This window comes from Melozone crissalis, unplaced genomic scaffold (genome assembly GCF_028551555.1).
Source record: "Melozone crissalis strain CALT ecotype California unplaced genomic scaffold, PUWL_Pcris_2 ptg000013l_1, whole genome shotgun sequence".
Taxonomy (NCBI): Eukaryota; Metazoa; Chordata; class Aves; order Passeriformes; family Passerellidae; genus Melozone; species Melozone crissalis.
The window spans coordinates 41,311,218-41,325,526 of NW_026535791.1; the positions used below are offsets into that span (position 1 = coordinate 41,311,218).

The 14,309-nt window shown below is 39.8% G+C and overlaps 1 protein-coding gene across 1 annotated transcript; it reads right to left on the reverse strand.

Moving 5' to 3' along the window:
- Positions 1–172: 172 nt before the first annotated feature.
- LOC128934599 (granulocyte-macrophage colony-stimulating factor receptor subunit alpha-like) lies at positions 173–8,943 on the reverse strand. The gene is made up of 8 exons (XM_054272319.1): positions 8,792–8,943; positions 8,525–8,700; positions 7,035–7,174; positions 4,144–4,182; positions 3,035–3,164; positions 1,722–1,818; positions 1,145–1,226; positions 173–247 (listed from the first exon to the last, which is right to left on the reverse strand). The coding sequence occupies exons 1-8, from the start codon at positions 8,941–8,943 to the stop codon at positions 173–175; spliced, it is 891 nt and encodes a 296-aa protein (XP_054128294.1).
- Positions 8,944–14,309: the final 5,366 nt, after the last annotated feature.

Genomic DNA, 14,309 nt, shown 5'->3' on the forward strand with positions numbered 1-14,309 from the left:
TACAATGGCATTTAAAAAGATTGCATATGAGGTATCATTCTCTCTTGGCTGCATCATGCTTTTATACAAGAAAAAGAAGAAAGTAAAGAAAGCCTATATATTATTCCAGACTTTCCACAGGGATATACAGTTGTCTAAGAAATGCACTTTCAGACTTCTCCATTTTTCTTGGCTATCTCATGATGTCAGCAACTAATACTATCTCTTCATTTTCAGATGTTATTGACTGTATTTTGCTCTCCATCAGCTGAAAGGAAAAAAAAAAAACTTCCATCAGTTTTATACCAAATGTTAGGTTAGCCTCTACTTATGCACAATTCTGAGAGTATTTCACCTGTTTTTGCTGTGTGTCCACACAGTCTGTCCTGTTTCCTTACAAAATCCTATTTTGAACTGTTTTCTGTGTCACCTCCTTTTCTTTCCTGCATGTGTAACTTGCAGGAAAGAGTAAGCAGGCAGGGTGGGCGCCTGGAGGGATTCAAGGGCACAGCTTGGAGGGGATGACCTTGGGGGACACAGGGCTCAGACACTGAGATCATGTATGAAAAACTTTATGGTGGTTGTATGTGGTGTTACATTTCCTTCCTTCCTTCCTTCCTTCCTTCCTTCCTTCCTTCCTTCCTTCCTTCCTTCCTTCCTTCCTTCCTTCCATCATTTGTAGATGCAGAGAGCGAGGAGATGTGCTAATCCCACTAGTAAACTCAGCCCTGCTCAGCTGGGAGTAGCTGGGGGACTGTGATGCCCAGTTCCCTATTTTAGAGCCTGCTGCTGGTGCTGATGAGGTGCTGGTAGAGGCAGCTGTGCTGGTTTTGTTTCTGGCTGCCTCACTGTGCCCCGTTGTGTCATTGTCCATGTCCTTGTGTTGGGAAAGTGAACAGACCTTCCTGCTGCCTGGATCTACCAATGGGAGCATCAGCCTGTGTACCTCTGAGACTGGAATGGGAGAAACGCCGTAGTTCTGGAAGAGCACTGCATTTGACATCCCTTAAAAAAACTCTCTGGCTGATTTTCTTTTCTTTTTCTTCAGAATATGGCAAAGAGAAGAGCAATCCTCTGTAATAAGTTCCTTATCATTAAAAAATTCAGCCAGTAGAGTCTTGTATGTATTTCACATATTTAATATAAAAATAGAAAGAGAATATACCTCTGGATTTGTATTAGCCAGTGTAAAAAAAGCAAGTTTTGGTCCTGGGATCTGTGGAAATGCTGCCTTCCAACAGCCAGTCCTAGAAATCAAAACGTATTGAATACAAGATTAAAATTGAATAACCATAATGTGCCAACACCATTGCAGCCTTGAACCAGCTCTTATCTTCCTCTTCACTCTTAGAAGTAAACTGAAAAATACACATAATCTCAATACAGAATGAACACATATCAGGAAAACATTAAGAATTTAGAAAGTAATAGATTAATTTTTGATTGAAGATTTACTAGTAGTAAATTTCCTTCTTAGACAGAGAAAGAAATTTGTCCTGCTATTTCATGACAAACAGTGAAAAGTGGGGGTAAAAGTTTTGACAAGCTGGGAGAGCAGTATCTTCTCTGAATTACTGCATATTTCTATGCAAAGTGCATCATACAATTTTCTTTCCATTTCTGTTTCACTTATGGGGTTTATTTTACCTGTCCTACAGAGATACCTCCACCTTATTTGTTAAAAAACTTTATGTCTTACACACACAGAGAGAAAATAAAATAAATGCATAAATTAAGTTTACCTTTTGCAGAAAAAAATTGTGATGATTGCCGTTAAGAGTGTTGCAACTCCTACTCCAAGTAAAATCCATACTGAAAAAGACATAATTTCCTCATTTCCTGAAAGAGAAACATTCATAAATTAGTAACAATAGTAGTAGTACTAGTATTAGCAGTCATAATATGAGGCGTAGATCATAGAATTACAGAACACTGAATAGTTTGGGTTGGAAGTGACCTTTAGAGATCCTAATTCCAGCCACTCTGTCATAGGCAGGGATGCCTTCCACTAGAGCAGATTGCTTAGAGACCCAGCCTGGCTTTGAACATTTTTAGGGACGGGGCATCCACAACTCTTTGGACAACCTGTGCCAGTGCCTCACCACCCTCATAGTGAAGAATTTCTTCCTAAAATCTAACCTGAATCTACACTCTTTCAGTTTAAAGCCATTCCCCCTTGAACTATAACTACATGTCCTTGCACAGTCCCTCTGCAGCTCTCTTGCAGCCCCTGGACAAGTGCAACAGGGTGTCTCTGGAGCCTTCTCTTTTCCAGTTAGAGCAAACCAAACTTTCTCAGACTATGAGAGGTGCTCCAGCCCTCTGATCCTTCTAGTGACCCTCCTCTGGACTTGCTCCAACAGGTCCATCTCCCTCCTGTGCTCAGGACCCCAGAGCTGGATGCAGCACTGCAGGTGGGGTCTCACCAGAGTGCAGGGGCACAATACTCTCCCTCACCCTGCTGCCCACGCTGCTTTGGATGCAGTCCAGGACACTTTTGGCTTTCTGGGCTGTGAGTGCTCATGGCTGCGTCATGTCCAGCCTCTCATCCACCAACACCCCTGAGTCCTCCTCAGCAATGTTTCTGTCAATTCCTCCATCCCCCAGACTGAATTGGCACCAGCAGCTGCCCTGAGCCAGGTGCAGCACCTTGAACTCGGTCTGGTTGGACTTCACGCTGTGTCAAACATCTGCTGTGGGGACTGACTCTGCTGAATGTCAGTCTGAAAGGTTTCACTTGGTAAAAAAATTAATTCCGTCTTTTATCACTTTAGCAGAAATGTCTGATGGGAAGAATTAACATTGATCCTATTTGTCCACCACCTGGAGTAAGCAGGAGCTCACTACAGCTGCAAATGTGCAATTTTTAATGTTATTTCCAGTGTTAGAATGTTAAGAAATCAATTAAGTCTCTTCGCACTCTTCTCTGTAGTGCAGTGTGAAACATTTGCCAATCCTTTTTACATGTGTGTGTGTCCAGAGGTGTGTGACAATGTGTGAGGTAGATGGGACATCCCTGGGGGAAGAGTAGCCCAGGGCTTGGGTTTGTTCTTACCAAAATCAACAGGTGCACTCCATTCCCCCCAGGCTGGGCTCACAAAGCAGACACTGCCAGCTGCTCTCATTTTCAAGACGTACTTCTTTCTTGTATTTGATCTTAGAAATATGTTACTGTTTCCCCCTTCCTAAAAAACACCCAAAAAACTGAGTTGCTTTTCTTTGTTCCATGCCTTGAAAATATGCATATGCCATTTACTAGTGAAACTTTTAAGAGGCTATGAAAGCATTGCTTATTAAAGAAGACTGCTGTTACAGAGAAAAAATAAATCATTATTATTATTTGTATAATATATACACAAATATGTATCTCAAAAATAACCTGACACTGATGCAACTTTTTACATTTAGAAGCATTTCATCTTTTACACTATAAAAGTATAATTTGTGATTTCTTATGATATGGTTTGATTTATTGATATCTTCCCTAAGCACATAGAGAGGTAGAAAACCTCTTTAACCATCTCATTTTAGTACTGCTAGAACTGAGTGATTTGAGAAATAAGGTGTCTGTGCACCTGCCTCAGTCTCTGCATTATGAATTTTCAGAAGAAGCTTAACTTTCCAGCCAAACCTGTAAAATAAGTAGATGACTGCAATACTCAGTGTTACCAGAATTTAATGTAATACTCTTGCTCTTGGTGGCTTTTGCATAGAGGTGGGATGTGCAAGCTGCACTGATTAAAAGCAGGTGCAGCATACCTGGATGACAACCTCCATCCCAAAAGGACTTTTGTGGTCTATGTTTCTCATAAACAAAATTGAATTCCTAGGAGATACTTTATCTTTTCTCTGTTGTCAGTGATGTGTAACTTCAAAGTCTGTTCCAAATACTTGAGAAGGAGAGTGGACAATATAATATAAAATTGGAGATTTTTCAAAATACTTAACAGAAAAGCAAAAAAGTTCTGCCCTTGAATGTATTATAAATTACATATGCCATGGTGATTTAGCAGTTTGATGTATTCATGAAATCCATAGAAAAGGTTCCCCTAAAGCATAGGGCACTGAGCACATACTGATTTGAAGGTATTTCCATACTATTTACTTTTCACAATTGACAACGAAATGAAAATGTATTGTTGATTAATAAACAAATAGACTCACTTGTATGGAAGTATATATGGATTTTCCTTTAGGATTATCCTGTAAATTGAAAGAAAAAGAAAAGCAACTAACTTTATTTCTATCATTGCTTTTTTTATGTTCCAATAATAATTAATTTTTATCTCCTGTTCCATTTTTCTGCATTCTAAAACTAGTGATTTGTCTAACATTTAGTATCTAATATCTGATTCATTTACAATGCCAACTTTACATAGTAATTAATTCTGCTATGGTAAGATATTTGTTTTCCCTGTCATCGCAGTTGAGATATAAATTTTATTTCGGATTGAAACACAAAGCAAACCAGAGCTAAATGAAAACTATAAGTTTATCTTTATAGACACCAGGAAAAAAAAAAAAAAGAAATAATCTGAAATAAACTTTTCTTTTACATCTAATATTTTAATATTACAATAAATGTCACTGTATGTAATTGCAAATATTATATAAATATTATTTGGTTTTCTTTTAGATTAAAACATTTGGGACTGGCATGGATTAACATATATTTTAGGTTGTCCTCCATTGATAGCTAGAATAAAATTTGCTCATGTTGTTTGAATAGCCATAGCTACCACATAGACTGCAGACTATATCCTCTCTAATAGACAACTAGTTAGGTATTTTTGCAATTATTTTGCAATACACCATTTTAGAACAGTAATTAATTAATTAATCAAATAATCCAGACTTATTTTTTCAAATAATTGCATGCATGCTCATGTGGCATCTGGAAATGAGGCTTTTCAGCCTGGAGAAGAAAAGGCTCTGGGGAGAGCTTCTGGCCTCTTCCAGCACCTTCCAGCACCTAAAGGGTCCTGCAGGAAGGCTGAAGAGGGAATTTTCTCAAGGGTATGTACTGATAGCACATGGGGGATGGCCTTAAGATGAAGGAGGGTAGGTTTATATTAGATATTAGGAAGAAATTCTTTACTGTGCTGGTGGTGAGGCACTGGGACAGACTGCCCAGAGAAGGTGTGGATGTCCCTGGAAGAGTTCAGGGGGCTGAATGGGGCTCTGAGTAACTTGGTCCAGTGGAGTGTGTTCCTGCCATGGCAGGGGGATTGAATTAGGTGGTCTTTGAGGTCACTTCCAACCCAAACCATTCTAAGATTTTATAAAACAAGCTGCTGTCCAGGACACCTTCTAGTATCTGCAGTCAAGCTAAATTATGCACGGGGGTCAATCTAGGACAAATATTTGGCCAATGAACCCCTTGTTCTTCTTTCTTGGTGCAGGGGTAACCTGAAAGTTTTGAGTGAAGTGATTACAGAGCACTCTGGGGAAAGGTGAAGGGCAGGAAGTCCAGACGGTGTCTCCTCAGGCCTTCCAGTGAGAGGGAAAGGCTTGAGCAGAATTGCAGTCATCCAGCAGGTCAATGCCTGGCTGAATAACTGCTGTCACAGGCAGGGCTTTGTCTTCTGTGACCTTGGAATCCTTTTTGAGAAAGGGGGGCTGCTGGGCAGGAATGGGATACATCTCTCCAAGGAGGGTGATTGCATCCTTGCAAACAGGTTTGGGCAACAGGGCCTTCTGCTGTGTATAAAGGAGTGCCTTGCATGCACAGAGCTCTGTCTCGGGATAAATAATGAACCAGTAAGGGAATTTGTGTGTAGGCATCAGAGGACAGACCAGCAGAGCTGTCAGTTATAAGGCAATAAGTTTGGCAGAAGAAATTTTTATGGGTAAATCTTCCAAAGATATTATTATAGCTGCATCTGATAAGGGTCACAGGAGCCTACAGTGCTCAATTGCTGGAATAATTGCTGTGCCTTGACATAATTAGCTTGGTGAAAGCTGCTAATGATGATGAAAAATAACTAGAAAATTCAGACAAAGTATGAATTGAGTATTCTTTACAAAATGAATGTTACATATATTAAAGGTTATTAAAAAGTATGTATTGCTTTACTGCAATAGATTTTATTCTAATGTCAGGCAGAGTTTTCAATAATGTTTCTTTGTTACAACAGCCAAGTGATTCAGAGACGTAATGCTGTTTCACGGCAGTTACGCTAAGTTTGCAAAAAGATTTGTCTGTGAAATAGTAAACCCAACCCAGACGAAGAAATTCCAGAATGCCTTCAATCAGCTACTAAGTAGGTGGCCCAGACAACAAAGATTTTTCCTTTGTGGTCTCTGTCTGCCACCCTGTGGCGTTCCGGTGCAGTTCTGCCGCAGTGGTTACATCTACCCTTGCAGCAGAGCACAGCAATCTCATTCCTTCCGTGGTGCTGCCAAAAGACTTGTAAAGCCAAGGTCACCCCCCACCAACCTGTCTTAATCACACTGCCTTTCTGCTTTCTCTCACATTTATTTTCCTTTTGTTTATCATTATAAACCTTCAACTTTTGGACCAACAGGTGTGATGCTTATATCTGGATAAGCTATTTGCATTTCATACATGGAGATATTTCATTCATTTCTATTAACTCAAAACTGTTACATGAATGCACATTTCCCTTTTCACTCTTTAAAACCCACCCAGCTCTGGCCTTCCACAGAGATCCAGTTTCCACTGGAAATACTCCAATCCAGGGCAAATCCAACAAGTTTTAGTGAAAGAAGTGCCTTTTCTAAGCACTGTCACTAAGTTGTGATGTGTTTGAATCTTGATTAACCATGCTTCTCCTCTGGGACTGCCCCAGACATCCAGTGTATCTCCAGCAGTGTCTTACTCAAGGAGGTAGGGATTAAAAAAACCCAAACAATAGGCCAATATGGCAGGGCAGGATTTGGTATGGACCTGAAAAGCGCAGTCACAAAGGAAAAAGGTGCTATGTATGGGGAAGGCTACATCAGAGAAGAGGGACTTATTTACTTTTCACTCATGTGTATTGGTAAATGCAAATATATTAATTAATGTTAAGTGTAAGTGAAGACATCCTTACCTTATACTTTATGTTAATTTCATATTTGAAACACATGTCCTTGCTAGAATGACTTATTTGGGGTCGTTGCCATTGAATTATGCAATCATTTTTAATTTCATCACAGGTGACTGTGATATTTGATGGAGGCATGAGCTTTTCTGAAATGATATAACCAAGAATTCAAATAATTAAAATCACTTGATCTCTTTTTTATTTGATGAAAGAGAGTGAAATTGCAAGTAACACTTCTATGAGCAAAGATACTTGTTTATATCTATTTTTCTTAGGACCTGTTAGAAATAGTTTAAAGACCAATGTTTTCTAATTCATGTACACAGGATCATAGAAAAAAAGAAAAGGGACTAAGACACAAAACATGATATAGGAGCATACAAAGAAACAATCCCCTCCATTTATTTTTCTAGAGGAGTAAGGTAAAATACTGTCTTCTTTTTAGGAGACTTTATTACTGTGGATGAACTAGCTGCTGCTATCTCTAAAGTAAGAAATTTAAAGATCTTTTTTTCTCTAAGCCTCCTCACAATGCTTCCGTGACATGAAGGTTTCGCCTTCAATCTGTTGTGAACTATGCAGTTTATTCCCTCCTTGCAAAAGAAACAGCCATACAAAATTTAAGAAAGACACTAAATTTTTAATAGTCAGCCAGCTTCTTCATGCATTGCCCCTCACTTCACAGATGTAAGCAGAAGTATGAGGACCTTTATACTTTGATCATTGCCAATTACTTGATTATTGGAACAGCAGAAAACAGTCACTCATGGCAGAAAGGGTGACAAAATGGAAGAAAGTTCAATATGAGCTAGAATACTACTTTACATCAGTCGTTAGTGACAGGCCTGACCTGTTTGTGATGGGCTACTTTGTCGAAGAGCAGGTTGTTTTATCTGCCAAGCATGACATTACAGCTCAGTTTCTTCTTCTAGAACAAAACCTTTTCTGTTCAATCTTTTAGCACAATACCAGAACCAGTGTGACATTTCCAGTGAGATTTTGCTGCAGAAACAGTGACAGCACAGGATGCTTTCAAGTACAGCAGCCATGCCTAAGGTATGTTGTACATGTCTTAATTCATTTACTCCAGGGTACAGTGTCCTGTATGTTATCTCCACTGGCAAAGAAAAGCAGAAATTAGTGCTCAGATAAACTTCTAAAATATCGCCTCTCTCTTCTATTGAGAGGTGTTTGGCCATCACTGACAGGGCAGCAAGGAAAAGTACAGTTTTTTAAGACTTGTGGACTTTGCTTGAGAAAAACCTATAACTTATAAGGGTAGATTGCTAAAGAACCTGGGACATAATGCAGCTGTGAGATTTCCTGTTTGATTCCCCTCTTTGTTTTTTGCCTGGGGAATAGGTTTCCTTGAGGAAGCCACAGCCTCTTACTCTCAACTCTAGGTGAGACAGGGTACAAAGCTCCTTCTCAGGGATAAATGCCCTACTATTTTCATACAGACATTGAAATAAAGATAAAATAAATCATTGACTTACCAATTTTATACAGGTCAATGTATTCATCATAGAACTGGATCAGGGAGTTGTTGCTAGACCCATTCACCAGGAAGTAAGCTTTTTCAATCCCTATGCTCACGTTTTGGAAGATGCATCCCACATTTCTGAAATTTTCATCTTTAATGTAAAGCTCACATTCCATCTCCTCTTCATCTCTGCATACAGCAAAGTATTTTAGTTAAACATGAGCACTGTGATGTACTGAGCGAGAATTCAGACTTCCCTGTCTCAAGCAGACCTACTTACCTTGACTGCTGCCAGTAGAGAAAATACTGTGTGTCTGCTGGAGCATCCCTTCCTGCCTGCCAAGTGCAGTTCATGAGGAAGATGTTATAAATCACACAGGAGAAGTTTTCAATGGCTGAGCCCTTCATGCCTGCAAACACAGGAATATCCATGGTGAGGAATATTCATGTGAGTCCTCCAAGCTGGAGGATCATGGCACACACTCAGCTATGTTAGACACCTGCTGCTATTGCTTGGTTTGAATGGAATGACTTGGTTTGAAAGGAATCACTCATTTCATTTTGTTTTCTAACACTGAAAGATATTTGCCCTGATAGATGCAATGAAGAAATTTTTAGGGGTAAATCCCCCAAAGATGTGATTATAGCTGCAATAAAACAATGTGTGTGGGAAAAAGAGCTGGTGATCTCAGGAGCACTGCATAAACTTTATAGACTTACATTGGATGGCTGCTATTTTAAGGTCTAAAGATTGTTTTTCTATCTGCTATATACAAAGTCAAGGGTGAATAGGGGTCAGGCACATGGGTAAAAACCTGCCAGCAAAAAATATAAAAATAGATCACAGCAATATCTATCAACTCAAGTTACTCAATGCTGAATGTGATAAGTTTGCTGAGGGTGTTAGTTCATGTGCTTTCAAGGATGTAGATCAGATACAAGGAAGAAAACATTTACTGTGAGGGCAGTGAGGCAATAGAACAAGTTGCCCAGAGAAGCTTGGATGCACCATCCTTGGAAGTATTCAAGACTGGGTTTGTTGGAACATTGAGCAATCAGGTGTACTCGAACTCATCCCTGAAGGGGCTGGAACTAAGTGATCTTCAAGGTCCTCTCCAACCCAAATCATTCTGTGAATATGATTCTATGAGGAACAGTCTCTCACTTCTAAAAATTCAGTATCAAACCCAGTAAAATTCAAAATTGTGTCTAGGATCTTTCTTAGCATGCAGCAGATAGTTTTGTTGTAAAAAAAAACTTCATTTAACTTAGTTCAGTATATTCCTCTGGCAGCTTTTTAGATTTTGTCTCCGACAACCAGACATCCCTCCAGTCTTGGACTTCCTAGAGACTCAGTAAATACCTCAGCAAACAAAACAGTTGGAAAGAAAAAGACAGACCTACCTTTCATTTCAAAATGTCTTTGCCTCGTTTATCTTTCTATTACAATTTTCAGGTTCAGAGAAGATGGAAAGACTATATTTTAAAAGGCTGTATAACTATAAATAGGGCTGTCTCCCTTGCTGCTTGTGTTTTGGGGAACCATCTTAGCATCGGAAGTGTTGCAAAATAAATGTTCATCACTTCCCCCCTGATTCATAGCAAATTTTGTAATTGCCCAACTCGGGGTTTCTTATAATGTGAACAAGAAGTTAGCTGGTTAAATTTCCCCTTTTGTTGCACCAGAGTATGGTGGTGTTTGGTTATCCAGCAAGTGCTTAAATTTACAGGTGTTTCTCTCTAGCTCTAAACAATACGGAGGAGTATAAAGCATTTCTCCATACAAAACATCTCTGGGGGATGGAAGATGGAGATTCTCCATGGAGGGCATCAGGGTGAGGCCTGGCAGTCCCAGCCCACCCCACCTCCAGCCCAGATCAGGGCAGCTGTGGGCCCAAGGCAGCCTCGGCCCTGACCACCAGGCGCCTCCTGCGGGACTGGGATGGGCCATGGGCCTGAGGGTGGGCCCAGCTTGGCAGGGGCCGTGTCCAGGCAGGGCAGGGTTGGGGGAACCTGGAAAACGGCCCTGCTGTGGCACCACTAGGCAGGGGCTGATGGATCCCGGGGGCTGATGTGGGGGCCTGCGCTCTGGGCATGGTGGGGGAAGCTCCAGGGACTGGGCAGGGAGAACCAGGTCTGTGGGGGTTCCCAGGGAAATGACAGTGTAAACTGTAAATGTTCTTTAAGCAGATGGAAAAAGGGGATTTCAAATCTTGGATATGATGCCTTCAGATAAGATAAATCACTACTAGAAAGTGTGATGTGCATTTGTCCTCATTTCATTTCTCCCGATGTGAAAATAGCCAAACTACAAACTGCCACTAAAGCAGAAAAAAATTGCAGGTAGTAAGCATCCAACTACAAACAGCCACTCCAGCCCCTGCTCTTGGGCATTTATTACATTCTTGGGTCACTGCTGTGCATTTTCGAAAGAAGAGAGTTATTATAAACAGCATAAAACATCAAAAGCTCCTTTAAAACCTGAAAGGCTTTGTTTCACAGAAGGCAATGTAATTTGCTTAATATGGAGATTTAAAATCCATGTAAAGTAATTTCATTTCTTCACATTGAAATTGAAGCATGACTAGAAAATATGACTGTTTTCAAACATCAAGATATGTCAACATTTCCCCTTAAAAACATGCAGATTCTTTCTTCTTGGAAAAGAACACTTCCATTCCTTGGCTACTATATATGGCCTTTATATTATATAATATATATAATATATTACAATTGTATATACAATTATATATATAATTATATTTATATACACACACACATACATATATACATATATAAAATTGCCTTTATCAATATGCTGAGGTTATTCTAATCCTATAGCTTCTTTATTGACATATGGAATGATTTAACCACATCAGCAGTGGTTCTTATGTATCAGCTATTCACAGATGACTAGGAGGATATAGTTATGTCCAAGAGAGGAAGCCAAAGGTAGCTCAGTGCTGTCTTCCCTGGAGACAAAAAGGGCTTACCTTCCAGAGACCCCGAAATGACCAGGCTCATGAGTATTTCTTCTTTCTGGATTCTGGCTAGGGTGTGAGATTGGTGACTGATGAACTAGAAGTAGGCAGTCATTTTCTGGGTTCATGATCTCATGTTGACTGTAAATATTAGTTACACTGAGTTATTGCTGAGGCTAAGCAGCACCACAAAGAGGATATCTGACATGGTGTCTTCTCCTCAACACATGTATTGTAAAGTGAACAGGTGTAATGAAGCAAGTCTACTCATCATGTTGGAAACTTTTTAACTGCAAAATTATTTTCTACCACAAAAAAGAAAAAAAAAAAAAAGAAAAGAAAAGAACCTACCTCACTTCTACCTCACTTCTACTCCCATGCAGTATTAAAAGCATAGAGCAAGCCATGAAAAAAGAACTGATGTGGCACTCTGTGGTTGTGTTCATGCGTTTAATCACATCTGTTAACACCTGGATGTTAACTGAGGAGATGAACAACTCGCTTTGAGCATCCAGAACTTCAGTCATCCACAGAATCAAGAATCATGAGAGAATCAAGAGGGCCTTGCCTGGTCTTTTGTGGTTTCAGAGGTAAAGGCCTAAGGCAATGTTGGCTCTATAAGGACCAATTCATGGATGTTCACTCTCTTCATATGCTAGTAGAGAATAAAAATGTGACAAAGTTTTTCTGAAGCATATCTAAGAGACAAAGGGTGGGACTGACAAGCATGTATATATAGATGGATATTCTACCAAAAAAGCAGATTTAGTCAAATACTTAGCTCATTTTGGTGAGAATCACTATTACTACTCCTATCACATTATAGATGTCAACATACAAAGCAAGTGAAAGCTTGGACATCAGGTCTGAGCCCATAATAGTTGTTCAGAGGTAAAAGCTGCCCAGTTTCAGAAGTTTCACTGTACTTCCAGGTTAAATAAATTCTATACGTAACCATTTACATACTTTTTTGAACACTGACTGTACTATAAAGACAAAATAAAGAACTTTGGATCACAAAAAATGTAAAACCCCACAGTTTATTGTGTCCTCATCTTTGGAAGAAAACACTCAATTTTGTGGTGGTAACAGACTGCATTTTGTGGAGAAGGGGAGTGACAAGTACCCAAGTAGTAAAATCAGAGCCATAAGAAATGTCATGGAGAGTCAAATGGGACTCTGGAAAGTAAAGGAAGTCAGAATTTTTGGTTTGCCTGTTTTTCCATGCTCCCACTCTGAAGATCCTTTGGGCCTGCAGAGAAGGCAGCAGGGAAGCAGTGTGCTTTTGCATGCTCTCAGATTATGTATCTCTGAAACACAGTGAGGAAGAGTGGAGTTTGAAGTTTTGATTTGGCTACTTTGTCTTTAAACTGGAATTACTGCCGCAGAACAATCCAAACAGCCCAGAAGGACAGTGGTGTTTTTGCAGAAAAGGGAACTGTTCTACCCAGGGGATTTCTTTTCTTGTCTATATTTAAGCAAACTCCTTACCTAAGGCTTTCAAAAATGCAAACAAATTAAACACATTTAAAAATTCTCAAGCAAAGAGGGTGCTACTAAGGGTGCTACCAAAGTCTGTCATCTTTCAGAGACCAGACAACTTGAGTGGCCTTGATATCACCTAGGACTTAGAAGCAAAATGAGGAGAAAGAGGAAAAAGAATAAAAGGGGAGAAGGAAAACGTGGGCAGAGACACTAGGGCTGTTTACAGACTTTTGGCTCAACAGGGAGTGAAGTCATTGCAGAAACAGTATCAAACCAAACACTTCTTAGAACTCAGAAACACTTGAAGAATAATTTATTGCTCCAAAAAAACCAGGAGTGTTCATAAGAGCTGTCTGGTGTTTTGCTGTACTGGTTGCAGATTTTGCATATGTCACAAAAATACAAATGGTAGACAAGACCATTAATTTTTTCCTTGCATCAAGCAATTTCTAGTTTTTAGCACAGAACAGAGGAATAGCCATAGGAGACCAGAATAAAGGACTTCTTCCTGTGTGAGCATCCAAAGCACTTAGTTAAAAGATTCTAAAGCCTGACCATCCTTTCCCACTGATTTTGGGGTCTTTGCCCAGGGATGGGAAAGTGATACCTTAGTTCCACACCTACTGCCACCTCCACTGCTTCATGGATATGGTTTATGGTTTTCTTATTAGTGTGCTGGTAGTGGACGAGTTTTCTAAATGCCTTTTCTGTCTCAGCAGCTTTCACAGTGAAAGCAGTGGGGATGTAAGGGGTGCACCAATGGCCATGATCAACTCTGTGTGAAGCAAGATGGAGAGAATCCAGTAGAATCTGTTTAATTGTCCTTAGATTACAGTGAGTATTGGCTTTAGTTTTCCCATTTAATTGCAGGTGCTTTTATCTTTTGGCAATTATAACTTAAGTAGAAGGATCCTTTTCTGGTTCTGTTTTAAAAGACATTAAAAATATTTTTTTTATTGAAAGCTCATTTAGAAACACAGAACCATAAAAAAATTTAGTTCCAAAGATGGTCTCTTGACAGTAACCTGGTCTAGTGGAATTTTATCACTGAGAAGACTTTATTTTCTATGACAGGATTTCAGTTACTTGAGATGACTTTAACCACCTTGAGACTTGATGGAATTATAGAATACCCTGAGTTGGAAATGACCCACAAAAGTAATTGACTTCCACTCTCGGCCCTGCTCAGGACAGCCCCAGGAGTCACACCATGTGCCTGAGGGTGTTGTCCAAATGCTTCTTGAACTCTGCCAGGCTGCTGCTGTGACCACTGCCCTGGGGAGCTGTTCCAGTGCCCAAACACCCTCTGGGTGAGGAACATTTTCCTGACAC

Excerpts from the sequence above, each read along its gene's own strand:
- LOC128934599 (XM_054272319.1), bottom strand. The coding sequence starts at position 8,943 with ATGGATATTCCTGTGTTTGCAGGCATGAAGGGCTCAGCCATTGAAAAC. Across the intron at positions 1,819-3,034 it reads GAGTGCACCTGTTGATTTTG|GAAATGAGGAAATTATGTCT; the intron begins GTAAGAACAAAC and ends TTTCTCTTTCAG. Across the intron at positions 1,227-1,721 it reads ACAATTTTTTTCTGCAAAAG|GACTGGCTGTTGGAAGGCAG; the intron begins GTAAACTTAATT and ends TTTGATTTCTAG.